The sequence below is a fragment of the Camelus bactrianus genome, chromosome 17 (assembly GCF_048773025.1).
Source record: "Camelus bactrianus isolate YW-2024 breed Bactrian camel chromosome 17, ASM4877302v1, whole genome shotgun sequence".
Taxonomy (NCBI): Eukaryota; Metazoa; Chordata; class Mammalia; order Artiodactyla; family Camelidae; genus Camelus; species Camelus bactrianus.
The window spans coordinates 27,997,509-28,016,449 of record NC_133555.1 but is presented as its reverse complement, the minus strand read 5'-3'; the positions used below and the strand labels follow the sequence as shown (position 1 = coordinate 28,016,449).

The 18,941-nt window shown below is 36.5% G+C and overlaps 2 protein-coding genes across 4 annotated transcripts in view; one reads left to right on the top strand and one right to left on the bottom strand.

Annotated features, from left to right (window-relative positions):
- The window catches only part of APPL1 (adaptor protein, phosphotyrosine interacting with PH domain and leucine zipper 1), a 34,025-nt gene extending 25,831 nt beyond the window's left edge, over nucleotides 1-8,194 (top strand). Inside the window, exons 16-22 of one of the 2 annotated variants that reach the window (XM_074344619.1) lie at nucleotides 275-327; nucleotides 926-1,100; nucleotides 1,200-1,236; nucleotides 1,725-1,871; nucleotides 2,442-2,492; nucleotides 2,793-2,882; nucleotides 3,924-8,194. In XM_074344619.1, coding sequence (XP_074200720.1) covers nucleotides 275-327; nucleotides 926-1,100; nucleotides 1,200-1,236; nucleotides 1,725-1,871; nucleotides 2,442-2,492; nucleotides 2,793-2,882; nucleotides 3,924-4,070 — 700 coding nt within the window. In that variant the 3' untranslated portion in view covers nucleotides 4,071-8,194. The remainder of the gene's footprint in view (nucleotides 1-274; nucleotides 328-925; nucleotides 1,101-1,199; nucleotides 1,237-1,724; nucleotides 1,872-2,441; nucleotides 2,493-2,792; nucleotides 2,883-3,923) is intronic. The other variant, XM_074344620.1, reaches the window with a different exon arrangement.
- The window catches only part of ASB14 (ankyrin repeat and SOCS box containing 14), a 35,421-nt gene extending 16,724 nt beyond the window's left edge, over nucleotides 1-18,697 (bottom strand). The window contains exons 1-9 of one of the 2 annotated variants that reach the window (XM_074344624.1): nucleotides 18,564-18,697; nucleotides 17,512-17,556; nucleotides 16,942-17,075; nucleotides 16,686-16,844; nucleotides 14,210-14,455; nucleotides 13,142-13,313; nucleotides 12,129-12,672; nucleotides 10,153-10,306; nucleotides 9,246-9,445 (exon numbers count right to left, since the gene is read on the bottom strand). In XM_074344624.1, the coding sequence (XP_074200725.1) occupies nucleotides 9,246-9,445; nucleotides 10,153-10,306; nucleotides 12,129-12,672; nucleotides 13,142-13,313; nucleotides 14,210-14,455; nucleotides 16,686-16,844; nucleotides 16,942-17,075; nucleotides 17,512-17,556; nucleotides 18,564-18,685 (1,776 nt within the window). In that variant the 5' untranslated portion in view covers nucleotides 18,686-18,697. Of the gene's footprint in view, nucleotides 1-9,245; nucleotides 9,446-10,152; nucleotides 10,307-12,128; nucleotides 12,673-13,141; nucleotides 13,314-14,209; nucleotides 14,456-16,685; nucleotides 16,845-16,941; nucleotides 17,076-17,274; nucleotides 17,557-18,563 lie in introns of both variants that reach the window. The other variant, XM_074344625.1, reaches the window with a different exon arrangement.
- Between the last annotated feature and the right edge of the window lie 244 nt (nucleotides 18,698-18,941).

The window sequence follows — 18,941 nt, the reverse complement described above, 5'->3', positions numbered from 1 at the left end:
CACTGAGCTATATCCTCCTCCATCTGCATCTTCTAAAATGTAGCAACTTTGAGTTCAGCCTATTAACTTCGTGTGAGGTCAGGGGCCTTTACCACAAGTAAGTTGGTCATAGGTAGTATTCCTTAACAGGAAGGGGTATTTTAGAGCTTTTAAAAAATGTATGTACAAGGTTTTGTGACTTATAGTTTTTAACTCTGGGTTTAGTGATTGAGATTCTTTCCATGTGGCTCATGGTAGCTGACCACTGCTTCATATTTTTTAAAATACTTTTCAGGCGTACAAATCCATTTGGAGAATCTGAAGGAGGTACAAAATCTGAAACTGAAGGTAAAACAGAAGTGTAGTCTTATATTTTAGAAATTCTCAAGAGCAGTAAACTGTGAAGAATTCGTTGTTTACATTTATTCTGCTATCCGCTGTTTTAATGGTATCTTTACTGCATTTTTCTCTTTTTACTCATAGTACACTTAAAGCAACAACTTAATCAGACTTAAGATTTCATTATCCACACAAAATTATAGAATGTTATACTTTAACCTCATAATCAAATTCTCAGTGTATAAGATATCCTTTGAGCTTTTCCTAACAGCTGCTGTTTTCTTCTGGTACTGGAGCATGACTTTTTTTTTTCTTTTTCCAGTAGCTATTTATTTTGATATAATTTCAAACTTACAGAAAAGCTGTAAGAATAGTAACAGGAATTCTTTTTACTCAGAACCACCAGTTGTTGAAGCATAACCTTTTGCTATTTGAATTTGAGATCTTAATTTTTCTACAACTTGAACACTGCAGTTAGAGTTGTTTTTAAATACTTCTACTAGGTTAAAGTTTTCATTGGAAAATCTAAAAGAAGGCAGTGTATTTTATTCTGTAGGAAAAGAAACGTGGAATTTAAAACTACATAATGCATCTTGTTCTGTTTTAGATTCTATTCTTCATCAGTTATTTATTGTCCGATTCCTTGGTTCTATGGAAGTGAAATCAGATGACAATCCAGATGTTGTTTATGAAACAATGCGCCAAATATTAGCTGCCCGGGCCATCCATAACATCTTTCGTATGACAGAATCACATTTATTGGTCACTTGTGATTGTTTAAAGTAAGTAATAATCTGTCCCTCAGAAAACTGTAGGAAAAAATGTTTTACATAATCTTAAGGTAATTAAAATGTTTCCCCAATTTTTAATTATTATTACAGGTTAATTGATCCACAGACACAAGTTACAAGGCTCACGGTGAGTTCTATGTTTAATTTTAAGTCTCTTTGTACATGTACACATCTTAATAATAATCCTGATTCTGTATGTTCAGATATGGTAGTATGAATTATGTCTGGTTTTTAGGCTGTTATAATTGAGTCTATGGCCACCTCTCTAAAAATGTTATAATTGAACTTACCCTGTAACTTAAAGAAACAGTGCAGTCTGGTGTGATAACTTAGCTAGGGAGCATGTATAATGCACTGAAGATACTAACAATTAAATTAAGGAATTAAAAGGCCAGCATGATTGATTTTATAGTGATCTGTTTTGAAATAGCTACAAGTGTGTGCTTCTGTTTAATCATTTAATAATATAGTTGGTAATCCAAACCAAACATGACATTGTTTTTGGATTATCATTCTGTTAAGAAAAACAATTGGCTCTAATGTTCTGTTTATGGTACTTAATTACTTAGTACATGAGTTACTTCTGATGCTTGCTTCTGATGTTTTCTGTGGCAGTTTCCCTTACCCAGTGTAGTTTTGTATGCTACACACCAGGAAAATAAGAGGCTTTTTGGATTTGTTCTTCGGACATCAGGGGGGAGAAGTGAAAGTAACCTGTCATCAGTCTGCTATATATTTGAATCAAACAATGAAGGTGAAAAGGTACATGGCTTTTCAAAATGTGTTTCTGTTGTGAAATACGTATCATAGGCAAATTTTTTACTAAGATTTCTGGGGAAAACTCCCAAACTTTGCTTAGTCCAACTGAGTTTCTTGACCAAAGCGTGTTGCTCTGAAGAGAGCTGAGCTGATGGGTTGGGCCTTCTGACTACAGACCTGTATCTTCCTGGCCATTGATAGCTGGTGCAGTCTTCTGGCTTCATTAGCTTATCCTGGGAATGCAGAATCTTCCCATAATCAGCCATTTCCAAATGTCTTCAGCTTAGAGCAACAGCAAGCACTTCTTGCTTCATTCCTCACAATCCTACTATCTCACTAATGAATTTGAGATAATAGGAAGTGGGTACTTGAAAGAGGTGAGAGCCAGCAGTGGGAGCTCATAGACACTGAAGAAAATATACAAAGCCTTGGTTTGGGGGCTGGGACATTCTTAAATCAGCTTTTGTTTGAAGCAGTGTATTATAATGAATTATAAAACTAGTTACATCAGCCATTTGGATACTTGAAATTACTACTTTGTTGTAAGAACTGCCTGAGTTTTTCTCCTTTTAGATTTGTGATTCTGTTGGACTGGCAAAACAGATAGCTTTGCATGCGGAACTGGTAAGAATTCAAGACACTTATTTATCCAAGAATGTTAAGGAATTTAAGATCTTTCATATTAGTAAGTAAATAAAAATGATTTTGCAATGCAAGATTAGCAATAAATGCTATTGCTGATATATATATATATAGCATTTAGAACTTGGATAAATTAATGTTAGAATATAAATTTTTGGTGTGCTTTCTCGTATAAATGCAGATAATAATTTGAAAAGGTTACAAATGTAATATTAATTGAAAAGTCTAAAATTTAAAGTTATTTCATATTTAATTCATTAGTTGTATTCATCTGTTCTTCAGGATCGTAGGGCATCAGAAAAACAAAAAGAAATAGAGAGAGTAAAAGAGAAGCAACAGAAAGAACTCAGTAAACAAAAACAAATTGAAAAGGTATGCAGTCCTAATGTCTAGATCTTCTCTATCTAGATGTGATGTTTATGAAGTTTCCTTAATTCAGCACTGGTATTTTCAGGTTGGAATTTTCAAATGAAAATTCTGCTTGCTCAGCCACTTCACAGATGATTCATAGCAGAAAAGGGTGATGTCTGTCTTTTGATGTGATGTTTACATTACAGTTATATTGACATGTAGTGTGACTTGCTGTTTAGCAAACATACTACAACTTTCATATTTCCACATTACAGTGAAGTTTGGAAGGTTGTCTGTCAAAGCAGGTCTCTTAAGAGGAGATATATATACATACACACACATGCTTAACTCCCATTATTGAAAGCCATACTGGCCTTAATAATATGTGTGTGTGTGTGTGTATAAGATGTTACCAAGAGTGTTAAATCATTGTCCATCCAACAAGATAATTTTAAGGTAGACAAATTTCAGAGCAAAATCTGGAAAATGCATTAAATAGGTGATCCATGAGATTTTAAGAGCCAGTTATGGGTTGTGACAGTGGTAGTAGCAATGGAAAAGAGGAGATAACTGGGGGATACTTAAGGAGAACAGACCAGTAAGAATTGGCAATGGATTGGATGTAGGGACAAAAGGAGAGGGAAGTGACAAAGATGACACTGAAGCCAAGGCTTACGTGATAGGTTAGGCTGAAGGAAGACAAGATAAATTGGACAAAGATGGAGAAAAGGGCTGGAAAGGGGAGAGAGAGGGAATGTGGAGTGATTATTATGAGCCTTTTACTATAGTTTTGAGTGAGATATGATGGCCTGAATGTCAGTTATTAGCCATAAAAATGGAGAGGAGGGAAATGATGGCTTTTATAGGATTTCTAGAATGTCATCAGAATTCACTTTGGTGTTCCATTGGTTGTGTGTAGCCTTTCTTTTCAGTCAGTTGTCAGATTATGCATACATATTTATGACAGAAGGACTGAAGTGGATCTCAAGTATATATTTTAACTGCATAGTTTTCCATTTGATTACAATTAATTTTAAATTTCTTTTTTTTTTTTTCCACTAGGACTTAGAAGAACAAAGTCGGTTGATAGCTGCTTCCAGTAGACCAAACCAAGCCAGTAGTGAGGGGCAGTTTGTTGTCCTTAGCAGTAGCCAGTCAGAAGAGAGTGATTTGGGAGAAGAAGGAAAGAAGAGAGAGTCAGAAGCATAAACTTATCCCTGCTTTTTTGGTTGATATTTACCCCTTTGGAATTTACTGACAGTTTCTGTGATGAAAATGGCACAAGGTAACAGCGATGTTGAAATATTAAGGAGGAGACTAAAGTTTATATTTGATTGGTAGTTTTAACTTCATTTTTTAAACTAAGATTGACCTTGATAACTTAGGTTTGCATTGATTTTTTTTTTCCTTAAAAATAATATACTATGCAGTAAATTCAAATTCCACATGTCTGAAAGAAACCTTAGGAATTACAGTTGCTCAAGCCTTTTTTTCCTTCAAATTGTGAACTTGTTACCTTGCATTGTAATTGTCTAGGACCATAAGAGATCATTTAATCTTCAGCTTCAGATAGTCATGGATATGCTCCCTCTCTTTCATTAGGAACATTTTGCTGGCATTGAGGAAGCTTTTTGACTGAATAGGTTCAAAATCCTTATACAGAGAATTATACAAGTTTGCAAGTATTTTAACAATATAAAATGTGCAATAGAACTTTTACACAATAATTAGAACAGAGATTTTAGACTTTTAAGGTTTCAAGTTGTGGCAGGTGGTACTGTTGATTTCAGGGTACTTCCTTGATTGCTCACCCTTCTCTGATGTACTACACCTGATGCCAGTGGGAGAGAAGCTTAAGTGTCTTCCGTTCAAGATGGATACAGCCCTTGGCATTTTATTACGTTTTTAGTTCTCAGGTTGGGACTTGAATTATTGCTGCAGAGCAGTAATGGTTAAAATAAGATTTTGGAATTTATTAAAAGGGATTTTTTGTTGTTCAAATACGTTTTAGACTAGCACTTAACATGTAAAGATATTGTTACAGGATAAATACATTGTATTTTCTGCATTGCGTGAAATAATTTTTATTGAAGATCAAGCAGCATTTCGAAAGACGTTCTGTAACAATTATGTTTCCTGCTTAAAGTAGATATTCCCAGAGTTTAGTTTAAAAAATGTAATCTTTTAAATTTCAGACTGATACCCACAGTATTTTCATAATTCCATGTTTTTATAAAATACTGATCACCACTTTATATCCATGAAGGCAAATAATATATGAGAATAGAATAATTTGCACTAATTATTGTAAATAGTTATACTTTTCCAATGAGTAAAAGGTCTATTTCCACGAAAGACTGAAGAGAAATTGAGTGCTTGGTATAGGAGAGTCAACCCAGGAGGATTTTAGCCTGGTGCCAAGGTTAAAGTGACATTTCTTTACTGCTTACTTCTATGTCAAACCTTGATTTTTTTTCTTTACTTGGATTTTTAACATTACTGATAGAAATTATGTTCCTGTGTTTCACATGTAAAAATATATATGGACAAGTTAAATGTATTGAATAAAATATTTTACATATGCATTAAAATTTAAGAGATTAGCCACTAAGACTAACTTTACAAGGGAAAAGTTTTTTGTTATTTGATATACCTTTTTTTCTTATTAGTTCTGAATTAGAAATGGCATTTGTTTTAGTTCCCAACAGTATAGTGTTGCTGTTTGACACAATATGTACAGTTTTCTGCAGGAATGAGATAGATAATTATACTTAGGATCATGATTTTTTTTTAGCCATGTGCCAAATGGGAATAATTACTTAAGCATTATTTTGAAGCCTTATGTTACCAAAACATAGAGTAAAAAAGTAGAAATTTATGGAATACTTTTTGAAAAAATTTGTTTTGTCCTTACTAAAGGGAATACTTTCACAGTAGTTTGTGTATCATTCCCTTTTGTAGAAATTGAAATTTTTTCTCTGGTCAGCATTTAATTGGTCATGGCAGGTCCTACTTTTAAGGTGTTTTTGAGAATTAGTAAGCTTTCTGTGTCGTAAGTCTTTTGTTCATACTATTAAGCTGTCACCTTACTTAGTTCAGGTGAAACTTCTTAGCCACCGTGCAAGGAAGGTAGTCGGCATTAGGAGCAGTTTTACTGGGCTGGTTGGTGCTTTGTGAAGTAGTGAAGTGCTGCCCTTGGCAAGTACTCGGGGTCAAAGTGTAGACTAAAGTTAAGTGTACTGGCAGACCTAGGGAGGCTGGACAGACTTGTAGTTCCTTTTAAGTCATGTTTTGATAGGAATTTCCATAATAACACAGTCATATCCACGGGTAGGACCAAAGCACATTCCAATGCCAAATAGAAGTCATGTGCGGGTTTAACAATTTTAGATTCAACTTCTGCTCCATTACTGTAGAACTGTATGAACTATTTACTCCATTCCTGCAGATACTTAGGTATCAACTTTAATAAACTCCTTTTTGTTTAAAGAAAGCCGCCCATGGATTTCTGCATAACGTTAAAGCTGGTATTTGTTACCCTTTGAAATCCCGTCTAGCTTTTGGACGCTTTAGTAGTAACTGAATTCAATTTTGGAATATCTTTCTCAGATTCAAACCTACACTTAATGGTTTTTAGAAATTAACAAAACTGATTCTTTAAAAAGAAAGAAATGAAGTCTGCCTAATTCTGCTGGGCACTCTTGCTGCCTGTGTCAGCAGTACTTTTGTAACCATGGTAATGAAGTCAGTAGATGGGAAACTATTCCTTCCCCCTTGTAAAATTTAGAAAACTTGCTAACAAGGGACTGAAACTGTTCCCTTGAACACAGTCCTCCAAAGCCAGTCGAGTTTTTGCCATGTCTACAGTGATTACTTTGTGTTTAGTTTCAGAAGAATTGTCAGACTCCACAATCTAGGGGTACTAAATTTATGGTACTTTTATGCTTGGAAAAAGGATAGTAGGGTGTGCATAACATCCTACATAACATATAATCTTATGCGGTAAAGGCATCTGAGTTAATTTTGAGTTATATATAGGAACTGCAAGTATTTATGATTTCAATCTTATTATACATACTGACTGACCCTAAGAGCCTGTGTTTTGCAAAACCTGCCACCAAATTAATAAAGTGAAACTATTAACATTGGTTTTGATAACAATGTCCTAGCACTCAAACTACTTTAAATATTCAAACAGACTGATTGTAGCAAGCAATCCTTTGCTTTTATTTTTAGCGAGTTTGGCTTACTCTTCGTTCATGAGATTTTTTTCTTCCACATTAGTTAGTAATACATAAAAATTTGAAACTGGAACTATATTATACTTTTTAACTAATCTCTCGTGGCTGTACTCATATGTAATTTACTTAGGTTAATAAGAGAACTGGGGATTAAGTTAATAGCTAATGTGCAGAACCGCTTTGTATATTTGGTGATTTTGTAATGTAAGTGAATTGGTTAATTCTTATTTCACTGATACTGTATTAATCATGCATATACAATTAAAAATTATGCTACATTTCCCTTTAAAATTGGATTTGAAGAACTCAATTTTATGTAATGGTGGTATACATGTGGAGTGGAGAACTTATTTTTTCATTTTGTCAAAATTGGTATTCCTGACAAGGCTTCAGGAAATATGCTGTTAGGAGATTTTTAATGTATAATAAAAAGTCCATGATTTTTGTATAATCTTTTTTGTATGAAATATTTGATATATACTGTGAATTATTTCTCCAAGTAATTTCAAATGATGCTTATAAAACAATTGGACTTTCTTAGTTTGTTATGACAGTTATTACACATCTAACCCCACTGCAATTTCATAATAGCTAAAATGAAAAGTCAGTTACTGAGAAGTAATACTAATTCATCACTAGTGACTTTTTTCCCCAGAAAAATTAAGAGATTTTTCAGTAATTACCCTAGAGACTTTTCAGTTACCCTAGACATGTTAACAGACAGTGTATACTTGCTATGTTTGGTCCTATTCAAAGTAATTTCTGTGATTTAAAGGGCCAGGCTGTTGTGTACACCTGAGCCTATAGTTTTAATAATAATGCATATTCATTCCATGTGCTCTTTATTATTTCCTACAACACTTACCAGGTTCTTATCTTCTACTGGCAGTTTGTTTTAATTTGTTTTGAATTTTATAAAATGTATACAATTGTAGATGGTCCAGGGAGCGGATAAAATTAACTTCAGCATTCTGTAATTTATCTAAGTGCATGTACATCCTATATTTGTATATTGACGTACATATAATCCACCACTCACTTATAAACAGACACCACAATTTGATTTAAAAAAAATAAAAACTGTTCATGCCAGCTAGTTTTGCATGTTTTTTATGTGAAAACTATTAAGAGTAATTTTAAGTCTGTGCTTACTGAAAGTCTATGTAGCCATTAATCCCTACATCAGAAAGAAATCACATAACTTCTGTTTCCTTAAGAAGGACTATATTATGCTAAAAAAAAAAAGTATGCTAAGATTGAAAATACAGACATCAAGACTGTAACTGACTGGGCCTGTGGTCATCCCACCTCTCGTTTCTCTGTTGATGTGTCATATAGTGGCACAGGTGTGGCTGAATGAATGTCTCCTCAATTTCTTCCCTCACTTTCCCATATAGAAACCTGTACTTAAGTGCAGCATAGACTACACAGAAATGAAAATTTAAACTAACATCCTGTAACTGCCTCTATCAGCGAGCCCCTCCTGTGTGTCCAGTACTGGGTGAGGTTCAGTAAATAAATTATAAGCCATCTTCCATTTGAAAACACTTCTAGTTTTTATTCCAGTGATCACATTAATAAATGGTAAACCTTAGCCAGAGTTTTGTGGAAAGAAGGAACACATATATCCCATTAATGATGAGATTACAATTGAAGGTCTATTTCAATTAACTGAATTACTTCACCTTAGTACTGGACTCTACAAGTAAACAGACACTAAGCTAGCCTTGGGACTTTTGCACAGCAGCTGATTTCTAGGATCATGTACTGGGGTCAGTATTTTATTCAGTGCAATCACTAAGACATTTTATATATATACTTCTCTATAAAAATAATTACTGTTAAGAATTATCTTGAATTTATCAGAGTGGCATATAATTTTGAGCATGTAGAAATGTTGAATTCATACATTTAATTAAGATCAATAACAGAACTGATATATTTCAGTTAATTGAAATTTTTACTGTTTGGGTTTTATTTTCATAAAGCTGCCTTTCAGAATGCTAGCATCTATTGAGAGACTATGTTCAGAGTGACTTTTTAAAGAACATAGACTGCATTGAGATCTTAGTTGCTAGATAAAGTGAGAAATATGAATCATGTAACAAGTCAAATTTTAAGAAATAAAGCTGCAGAATTATACCTTTTCATCCTGAATAGTTTGATTACGAGGTTCCGTGAAAATTCCTTGTTCATAAAGATCATATTCTTTGTAAAGGACATATGCTTTCAGACGATTGGGCAGTGGAAGAAATGACATGAAGACAGGGCAGCGCAAGTGTAAACGTCCCATGCACTTCCGGATCTTTAGGCGGCACAGATGTTTCAGGGATCGAGGGTTTGCTAAAATGAAAAATAGTCACATTATCCAAAAGAAGAAAGAAGTGCTTCATTTCTTAGTGATATTAGCAAATGTATTTTATACCTAAGCTACCAAGATTTTTATTTGCTGTTACTCAATGGAAAAGTTCATTGGGAAATAGCTTTTCACTTCTTATTGCGTATCTTGTAGATACGGTTTCAGAGCCATGTCAAGTTAGAGTCCAAAGACAAGCATCAGTTGTGGGTCTGGCCTGTGAAAACTAGGGTTCTTAAATCTACATGTATATTAACCCCTGTCCTGCCCCTCAAGGTCAGGCTAAAAACGAAAGATCACCACCTGTGGGGAAATTAGATGAAAGAAATGTTTAATTTGACCTACGTGCTAGAACGGATTCATTTAATACCCTCTACCGCCTTGAGATTTTAGCTTTTTCTCATCCCTGTTTTTATTGCCATCTCATAGTTTTTAATTCCTACGTCTACGGTGTTCCATAGTAGGAAAAAAGTATTACCTATATAATAAATAATTACCTAATAGATTTTATCTATTGGGAAATGGTAATAAGTAAGTAGAAATTAAGTGTAGTTATACACAGTAACATTTTTTAGATAGGAATAGTATTTTTCTTGGTTTCTTTAGGTCAAGCTTTTAACCAAAGAGAAGAGAAGTCTACAAGAGTTCAATTTGTATTTTTTGGTAAGAATCTTCAAGAAAAGAAGATACTCACTCAAGATAAAATGGATTTCTGACCAGAGTCCCTGTTTTTGGAGCACAGCTTTCAACTTTGAACAGATCCGAACTTGATCAACGTAATCAAGCATCACTCGAACAACCTTTCCAGAGAGATGCTGCAGCCACGACAGAGTTATTACTTCACAGAACTGAGGAAGAAGATCAGAATTGTGAAATTAAATGGAAAACTAAGTATCTCTGGTTTAATATAGTAATCAAAAGAGCACTAAGCTCAGAGTTAGGAACCAAGGTCTCAAGTTCCTCAGTTATAAACTTAAGATGTTGAACAAGAAAACATTTCTTAGCTCTAACATTTGGGAAAATACTCACTACTATGTCTTCCAAACTTTGTAAGCTATAATGAGGGTGTGAAAAAGATTGTTACATAATACCTGTTATCCCCTTTGATTGCCCACATGGCTGTCTGGAATAAAGATTACCTTTCCAGCTTCACTTGCACCTAGGTGTGACCACTTGAGTAAGTTCTAGCCAATGAGATGGAAGTGTGAGCAACTCCCAGAATGCCCTTAAAGAAGTGCAAGGTGTGTGCTGCTTCCTCCTGCCTGCCTTCCTGCTGGCTGGAATGTGGGTGTGAGTTTCTCCTGTGAATCATGGAACTGTCCAATTAGAAGGCTGTTTCCTCTGGCCTTTATTTACAGAAGAGGGGAATAAGCCATTTTATTAAAGCCACTCTTATTTTGGGTTTTCTATCATTCATAACCTGCTCCCCCCAGGATATGATAGTTTCTGGCTTTAAGTAATTTCCATGTCCTTAGACAAGGTGCCCATGTAAGGAGGAAAGTAACAGTATATGAAAAGTCAAGAAATAATACAAGATGATAATATGCCAAAATGTCAAGTCCTACATGAATCAACCTAAAAGTAATATGCACTGTTAAAATAATATTTGCCTTTCACTTTTCAGAATTGGTTTGAAGTACTTTCTCCGTCATTTAATTTCTATATTCAGATTTCAGTAATATGAATTCAAGTATTTATAGTGCATCTACTGTGTGCTAAGCACAGATGTGTAAGCTGAGGAAAGTGGTGAACAACAGCTTACATTCAGGTATTCGTGGGGGAGACACATAATCAGCAAAATATTAACAATTTCAGAAACTGACAAGTACTATAAAAGAAGTGAACAGCATTATAAGAGAATGATTAGGGAATGGAACTACCTTAGATAATGGAAGGGCCTCTCTGAGGAGGTAACACTTGAAAGGAGACGAAAGGTGGCAGCTATTTGAAAAGTAAGGGAAGAGCTCAAGTTGGAGAAAATAGAAGTGATTGATCAGTTAGGGGGCAGGAGTACCTGGGATGGTGGATAGGGATTATGATGAAAGCCAAGAGAAAAACGCCTCAAGGAGGGAGTGGTCAACTATATCGTGATTATTTTTTCATCAAAAGGTGACCAAAGATGTATAGCACAGGGAAATATACACAAAATGTTATAACTCACAGAAAAAAATGTGACTGTGTATATATCCATGAATGACTGAAAAAATGTGCTGAACACTGGAATTTGACACAACATTGTAAAATGATTATAAATCAATAAAAAATGTTAAAAAAAAAAAGGTGACCAAAGAAAACCATCAATCAAATGTTAATGCTAATACAGACAGCCAAAACCCTAGGGGTACAGATGTCAGGAACCCAGAAGCATTTTGGCTAAATAACTCACTTATTCAAAGAAAAAGGCATAACGTATATAAGACTGCATTCATTCTTCAAAACCTTGTTCATTTGTGAAACTCCCTATAGGCAAGAGTTAAATCACTTTTTCCTCTGAACTGTTTCTGTATCTTTTACATCTTTCGACTACCATATTTATTTTATCAAATATTTATCATATTAAAATGTTTCCAACCATGAGCTTCTGGAGAGGATGGAGTTTTATCTATTGCCCTAGTTCAGGGCCACTGATAATAACTACGTAGAGTGACACAGCTAATACTGTGCACTTACCATAGTATCTTTGATAACTGTAGATGTCCAGCCTTCAAAAGTACGTAAAGGATGAGCTTTGTCTCCATGAGAACAATCAAAGCATCGCTCTGTGTCATACCCATAATTCAACAGCATCCTGAGCATGACTTCATCTTTCAGTGTGTATTGCAGTGCTGATGGGAAATGTAAGGGGTTGACTCTGCAGAAATAATTGACGTTGGCCCCGTGACGTAGCAGCAGACTTATCAACTCATAGTTGCCCATCCTTAGGGCTATCTGGAGGCAGTTAACGGGGTCTTGATTAGGCAGAGCTCCGGCACTCAGAAGCAGCTTAACTGAAGAGATGTCACCATTTGATACAGCAAAATACAAAGCTGACTTCCTGTGGTCATCATAGTGTTTGCGAATTCTCTGATCTAGCATGAAATTTACATCAAACCCAGCCTGGATGAGGAGTTCCAGGCATTTGGGGTGTGCTCCTGCTGCTGCACAGTGAACTGGACTGATGCCACTCCGCTTAATGGCAGCAAAATCCGTAACTGGAACCAAAATCTTTAGGGCTCTGAGAAAGAATTTCAAAGTGCATTAAGAAATAGTTTTTGTTAGGATGCAGCATTAATCAGTTTATGACTGTTTTATGCTAGCACTGGATGGTATTAGTATCAGGTGGTATCTAGATACCTCCTCCCAACCAAAAGAACATCATAATTCCTGCAAGCAAAAGCTCAGATACCAAATAAAGTTAAATGGATCTAAGGTCTAGATATAAAACTCAGAGTTATCCCAGTCAGTGAGACCTGAGGATCCCCATATTGCCAAAGGACCCGATAATAAAATAGTTTTGTCTCTTCAGTAGCTACAGAGGAAGCCTGACTTTATCATTTTCTAGTTGGTCAAGAGTTTCTCATCTTTAAAAGGGGTATTGGAGTTGTAGGATCAGAAATGAAGAATATAAAGTTCCCAGAAACTGCTCCAAACCCCCTTATAGTTGTTACTATTTCTATTATTTGCAATAATGTAGTTGAGCTTACAGTAAGTGGCCTCTGTCAGCTGCCACGTGAATGGGCAGGTGGCCTGAATTCTTAGGGATGTTGGCATCAGCTCCATACTCTAGCAAGAGAGTCACAGAGTCTGGATTTCCTCCACTAGCAGCTTCAAGTAAGATGGAAGAAGAATCAGAGGCCTGACCAAGAGCATTAGCTCCTAGGAGGAGAAAGAGTCACGTTATGCAAAGAATCTTTTCCACTGTAACGCTTAAGCATTCTTAAAAATATATCACCACTACCATAAAAAGCAAGTATTGTGCAGCTATTTAGCAAAGCACTAGGAATCAAAGAAATATGTACTTCCTGCTCTCAAGTAGCTTATAATCTAGGTGGAGAGAAAAAATGATGTAAGCAGTCTCTTAAGTTATAAGTAGGTTGGCTTTCAGAGTAATTTTATAAGTTATCTGTTTAGAACTTAAAACTTCCACAAGGAAGAATTTTATAGAAGGTGGTTTTATTTCCAGACCAGCGTGAAAAAGCTCACCTATCTCGTCACACACTTATGTTAGATAGTGCTAACAATCCTGTTGAACTGTGTCCCCGTGCTACCTAATAAAGCTCTTCTGGTGAAAAAACCATCCCCTTCTCTCAGAGTTTTGGTTATTACTAGAGGGGAGAACTGGACTCAAGGGGAAGAAATCAGGAAGAATTTCCTAACAACTTAATTCATCTGAAAGCAGACTGGATTGCCTCCTAACTTAGCTTAAGCAGAAACAACATATAGGGGATGTTGTGGGGTCTTTCATCATATGAATCTAGGGCAACAACACAAAAAAAGTTAAACCAAAAGCAACCATCCTCTTAGCATGGTCAGGGAACAATAAGTAAAAGAGTAACCTGCATCCTAGTAATTTTAGGGAAATTACTTCACACCAAATGAGAAATACCAATCCAATTTTAGGCTTTTCAGTAGCTAATATAAACATAAATTTTAACATTAAATGAGACTTAAATAAAATGTTAACTTCTATTACTTTGAAGTTCTCCATAAAGAGGAGAATGCTTGGGTCGTGTTACCCCTTAGTAGTGTGCTGACTGTACAGAAAATCTTGCCTTTCTTCAGTAATAGTTCCATGATTTCAGTGTGTCCGCTTTGGGCAGCAAGAGCAAGAGGAGTGAATCCGTAGGAGCTCCGTGGGTCAGGGTGTGCCCCAGAAGCCAGCAGTAGCTGCACTATGTCCCGTCTGCCCAGTTTGGCTGCTTCATGGAGGGCCGTCCTCTCGTTGGCACACCGCAGATTGACGTCTGCTCCATGGCTGATCAGCAAGGCGGCCGTGTTGTAGGAGTCATGTAGAACGGCTGGGAAATTAGAGGCGAGGTGGACATTATGTTCAATAGAAAAATAAGGCTAGAGTATCAGAGCAGCTAGTTTCCCTTCTTAAAGAGCTCTTCCAACCTACCCGCCACATGCCAGCAATTTGTGTCTAGGAAGCGGATTGTAAAATGAGGCATATATCAAATAATATTAATAGTGTTTTACATCAGTAGGCTATTTGCTTTCCTGGAAGCCATGACCAAATTATTCATTGTCTACTGGCTGCTTAAGTGGCTGAAAAACATAAACATGAAATTTTCACTTATCATCTTTATGTTCTCAAGAAAATGGAAATTTAAGTACCCAGTACAGTCCTGGAGATGCTTAAAGCTGCTTTAAATGAAGAAAAACAAAAACTGTAATGATTAGGAAATTACTTTTAACCTCATATTTTGTTAACCAAAATTCTCTCACTGGCTTTTCTGCACTTATTCTGTTAATTCGCATTTGGATGGTAATCTTTAGTCCTTCAAGATTCTAAAGCATCTTAATTTATCCATCCCCCTAACCATTCGCTAATTATTGGCACCAACTGTGTTTCAGGAATCTTGCTAGGGGCCGGACACTGAATCGGTATGAATTCTGCTCATAACCATTTATAACGTGCCATTCTATGGCACAGCCATAGAAACTGCTATAATTGCTCTAAGACTAGTAATATAAAGTGCCAAGGGTGTTGGGTCTTTTTTAATTCGTTGAGCTGGCATTTACCGTGCTCTTTCATTCTGGAGACACATATCCTTTGCTTTAGGAAATACTTCTCTTGACTGGCTTCACTGATGGTGTACTGCCTCCGACTTATCTGTCCTCTTTCTACCGTTCCTGTTATTCACGTGTTGCTCCTCTTCATTTGTCATCCGAGTTCTCTTATTTCTTCTTCTTTCTTACTTTTCACTTTTTATCTTGTTCTTCTGAAAGCTTTCCCAACTTTATCTCCCAGCATTTGAGGGTTTTTTTTCCTGACATTGTATTTTTAGTTTTCAAGAGTTTTTTGTTGTTGTTGTTGTTCCAGTTTTCAAAATTTTTGGTAGTATCCTGTTATATTTTCATTAATTTCTCTGAGAAAATTAATGATAATTTCCCCCTACATTTTCTTTTCCCTAAATAATCTGTTTCCTCTTATCTCTTATCACATCTCTTTCTGTTGAAGACTTTCCTCAGATAGTCCTTGAATATCTTGCTCATGATTAAGAGCTGGAGACTAAAAGCTGACTGGAAATTCTAAACATTGACTGTGGTCTTAACTGTAGGTTGATATGCCTGGGCCATTTGTTGGGGAACCCCTAATTCCACTTTAGGTCTTTCTTCATGAGCTAATCAAATTCTCCAGAGAAGCGTCCTCTTGGAGGGCGAAGTTCTAGGGGCCAGCTTTCTAGAAATCTGGTGGAGGAGGAGAGCTGGGAGATCTTAGCCTGTTTGCTTAATTCCTCCAGTGTTTTCAGTCCAGTACTCCTGCCTTAGCCTAACAATGCCCAGTTCAGAGAGCCTCTGCTTACACTATTCAGAGAGTAAACCTCTAGACTTCTGCGAGGGTTGGGGAGGAGTCTGTGCCAGTGGGGTAGATTGGGAGAAGTGATCTAGGTATCTGACTACTTGTTTCACAATAGTTTTTAACCAATCCTCCTATTTTAGCTGCCTGTCCATCATCTATGCTCCATGAGGTAACCACAGCCAACAATTTCCAGGCCTTTTGATGTAACTGTACTGGTTTTTGACTGTCCCCACTCCAATTTAAGATTTGACTTTCTTGTCACTTACTACTCATTCATCTACTCTTCCAGTTTTAAAAAATCATGTTGCCTGTTGCCTCCTCTCTTGTTCTTCCCTTTCTTTTGTACCTTACCCCCTTAAAACACTTAACGAACTGTAATTATCCGGAAGACTAGGGAGGGATCAAAATTAGTCATTTGTATTGAATCTGCCATCTTTACCTGACCTACTCTGCTTCCGTCCTGTATTTCTTATACCAGAGTTAACTGGTTCAACTGACGTACCATGTAGAATGATCAGCTCCCAACTGGGCAGAGACTTTGCCTCAGGCCACCTCACAGGCCAGCCTATATACAGCTTCTTGGGGGTCAAGTACCCATGTGTGATCATTTGGGACCAGAGTGACCATGCTGCAACCATGCACAAAAGCTGCCTTTGAAACCTGTGGGCCTGGAGGAGACTCAGAGCGACACATTGTTCTCCAGAGCCAAAGTGTTAATTTACCTGTGAGAAGAGGAGAATTGCCTTCGAAATTCTTGACATTTGGACTGCAACCATTGAGAAGAAGAAAAGCGACATTTTCTAAGAGGCATTTGCTGACAGCCAAAAAAAGTGGTGTTTCACCATTGTGGGTGGTTTGCTCCCACACACTGGGTTTTGAAGCTGAAATAAACCCATTAGACCACACAGATTAAGATACAGAAATAACTTTTAAATGTCTGTCTCAGAACCATCAAGAAGAGTTGCAAAGGGAGTTTACCATTCAGGGTTATTTCCAAAATGTTCTTATTTAATTGCACTGCAGCCTTATGCAGGGGAAGCCAGCCTATCTCGTCTGCTTCATCAAAAGCAGAACGGTACTTGGTCAAGCGTGACAGTGCATCTTCCTTACCTATTGACAAGTTAAATGAGAACATATTCACGTTTGGCACATATATGAGGCAGCCCATGCTGCTTCTGAATTCCACCATTAATGTCGGTGCATAAGACAGCAGAACTCTTTTCAATGGCATGGGACAAACAAGCAGTAAGGCCCTTCATTTAGGATTTCATACCACCTAGGCCTGTGAATACCCATTATCCTGTTACATACAGGAAAACAGCTCTGTCCACCGAGGAGCCCAGGAGCTTTTGCTAAGTTGTGCTGAAGTAGTTTCTCCCAGGAAAGGCCACATCAGACTCTTGACAATCAGCTGTGGACCCCACAGTGCTCTGCATTTGGGAGAGTCTGCTTCTAGGCTTCCTGAACTTAAAGGGGAAATGCTGCCAGTTGTCACCATCACATCTTAGCACAAGTTGAAGGGGAGAGAATAGGAAAGAGTACTTAACTGTCTCTATTATTTCAACTATCTTCTTATAGTCAGTGCTCAAAAAGCTGCATAGAAAAAGAAAATGTATGTAATTCCAAAACCGAGGAAAAATGAAGGCATTTGATATAAAACAGTAAGAAAAGATAAAGGCAATAATAGTATTTAACCAAGGATGAACACCACCCCCCAAATGGGGATGATAATAGTTCCTAACACATACAGAAGTAATGAGAATTAGAATTTAAGTGAGTTAATATTTATGAAATGCTCAAATAGTGTTGCACACAGTGATCACTCCATGAGTTTGTTACTTTAAAAAAAAATACTGTATATTTGATATACTTCAACATCTCTACATTTAATTATAAAATCTCTTGGGGTTAAAACACATTTATCCCATTTTACCTCCAGAGGTCACCATCAAAAGCAAACGGTTTTATTACCCCTGAAAAACAACAGCAACTACTCAAGGACCTGAAGTCGCTGATCACAGACAGCATTTGACTCGATGTGCTTGGCTGTAGATAGCCCAAATCCTGGGTGATTCTCTAGGGATCCGTGGAGGCCTCTCCTAGTGTTGTCATACTAGAACTCCGAATCCACACCCTTCGGAAGGGGTTAGTATCTTCTGGGTTTAAGTTTACAATAATTACTCTTTTTGACTTGACTAGATTAAAGACATTACCCCACCCCAACCACCCCACTAAGGTTTAAGATAACTTTACGTCTGGGTTGGATTTATGCATTTCCATTATCTCCCCAAAGACAAGATGCATTAGAGTTCTCTAGCCCTTCATATCCTCATGTATTTCTTCTTTCTGATTTCCAGTCTGCATCTCCTCACCAGTATTTGCTACTAACCTCCAACTATCTTCTTTAATGCCTACTTAAATTCTGAATTATTTTGAAATTTCTCCTGTCTGGGCAGGCATCAAGTCTCATAGATATTTAAGTGACAGCTCCTTGGATTCTGACCCTCTCTTCTGTTTTTTTGTCATAACACTAGAGTTGTGCTTAGGACAAGTCTCAGCCGTTGAATACTTATACTACTTTGCCAGTGAGATGTCATTACCTCTCATCATCAGGTGCCTGCTGTATAGTTCCTGGCTTGTGAATATCCTGTAAACTCTGTTGAATGATGAGCTGGGTGTCAAAGTCATTGTCTACATCTTCATCACTGGTGTAATTATCCATGTGAAACGCAGACAGATTTACTCTGAAGTCAAAATGAATTAAAAATATTTTCCCAGTTGTGAAAACAGATTATCAACTGCTTAAAATTATAAATGAAGATCGGAAAACTAAAAAATTAAAAGGATTGATAAATGAAAAAATGCAAACATTTAGAAAACAAAACATTCATTAAAAATTTTTCAAATGCAAAACAGTTTTCTGAACTGCCACAGATTCAACATAAATCAAAGTTTCCATGAGTAGCCATTTACTTAAA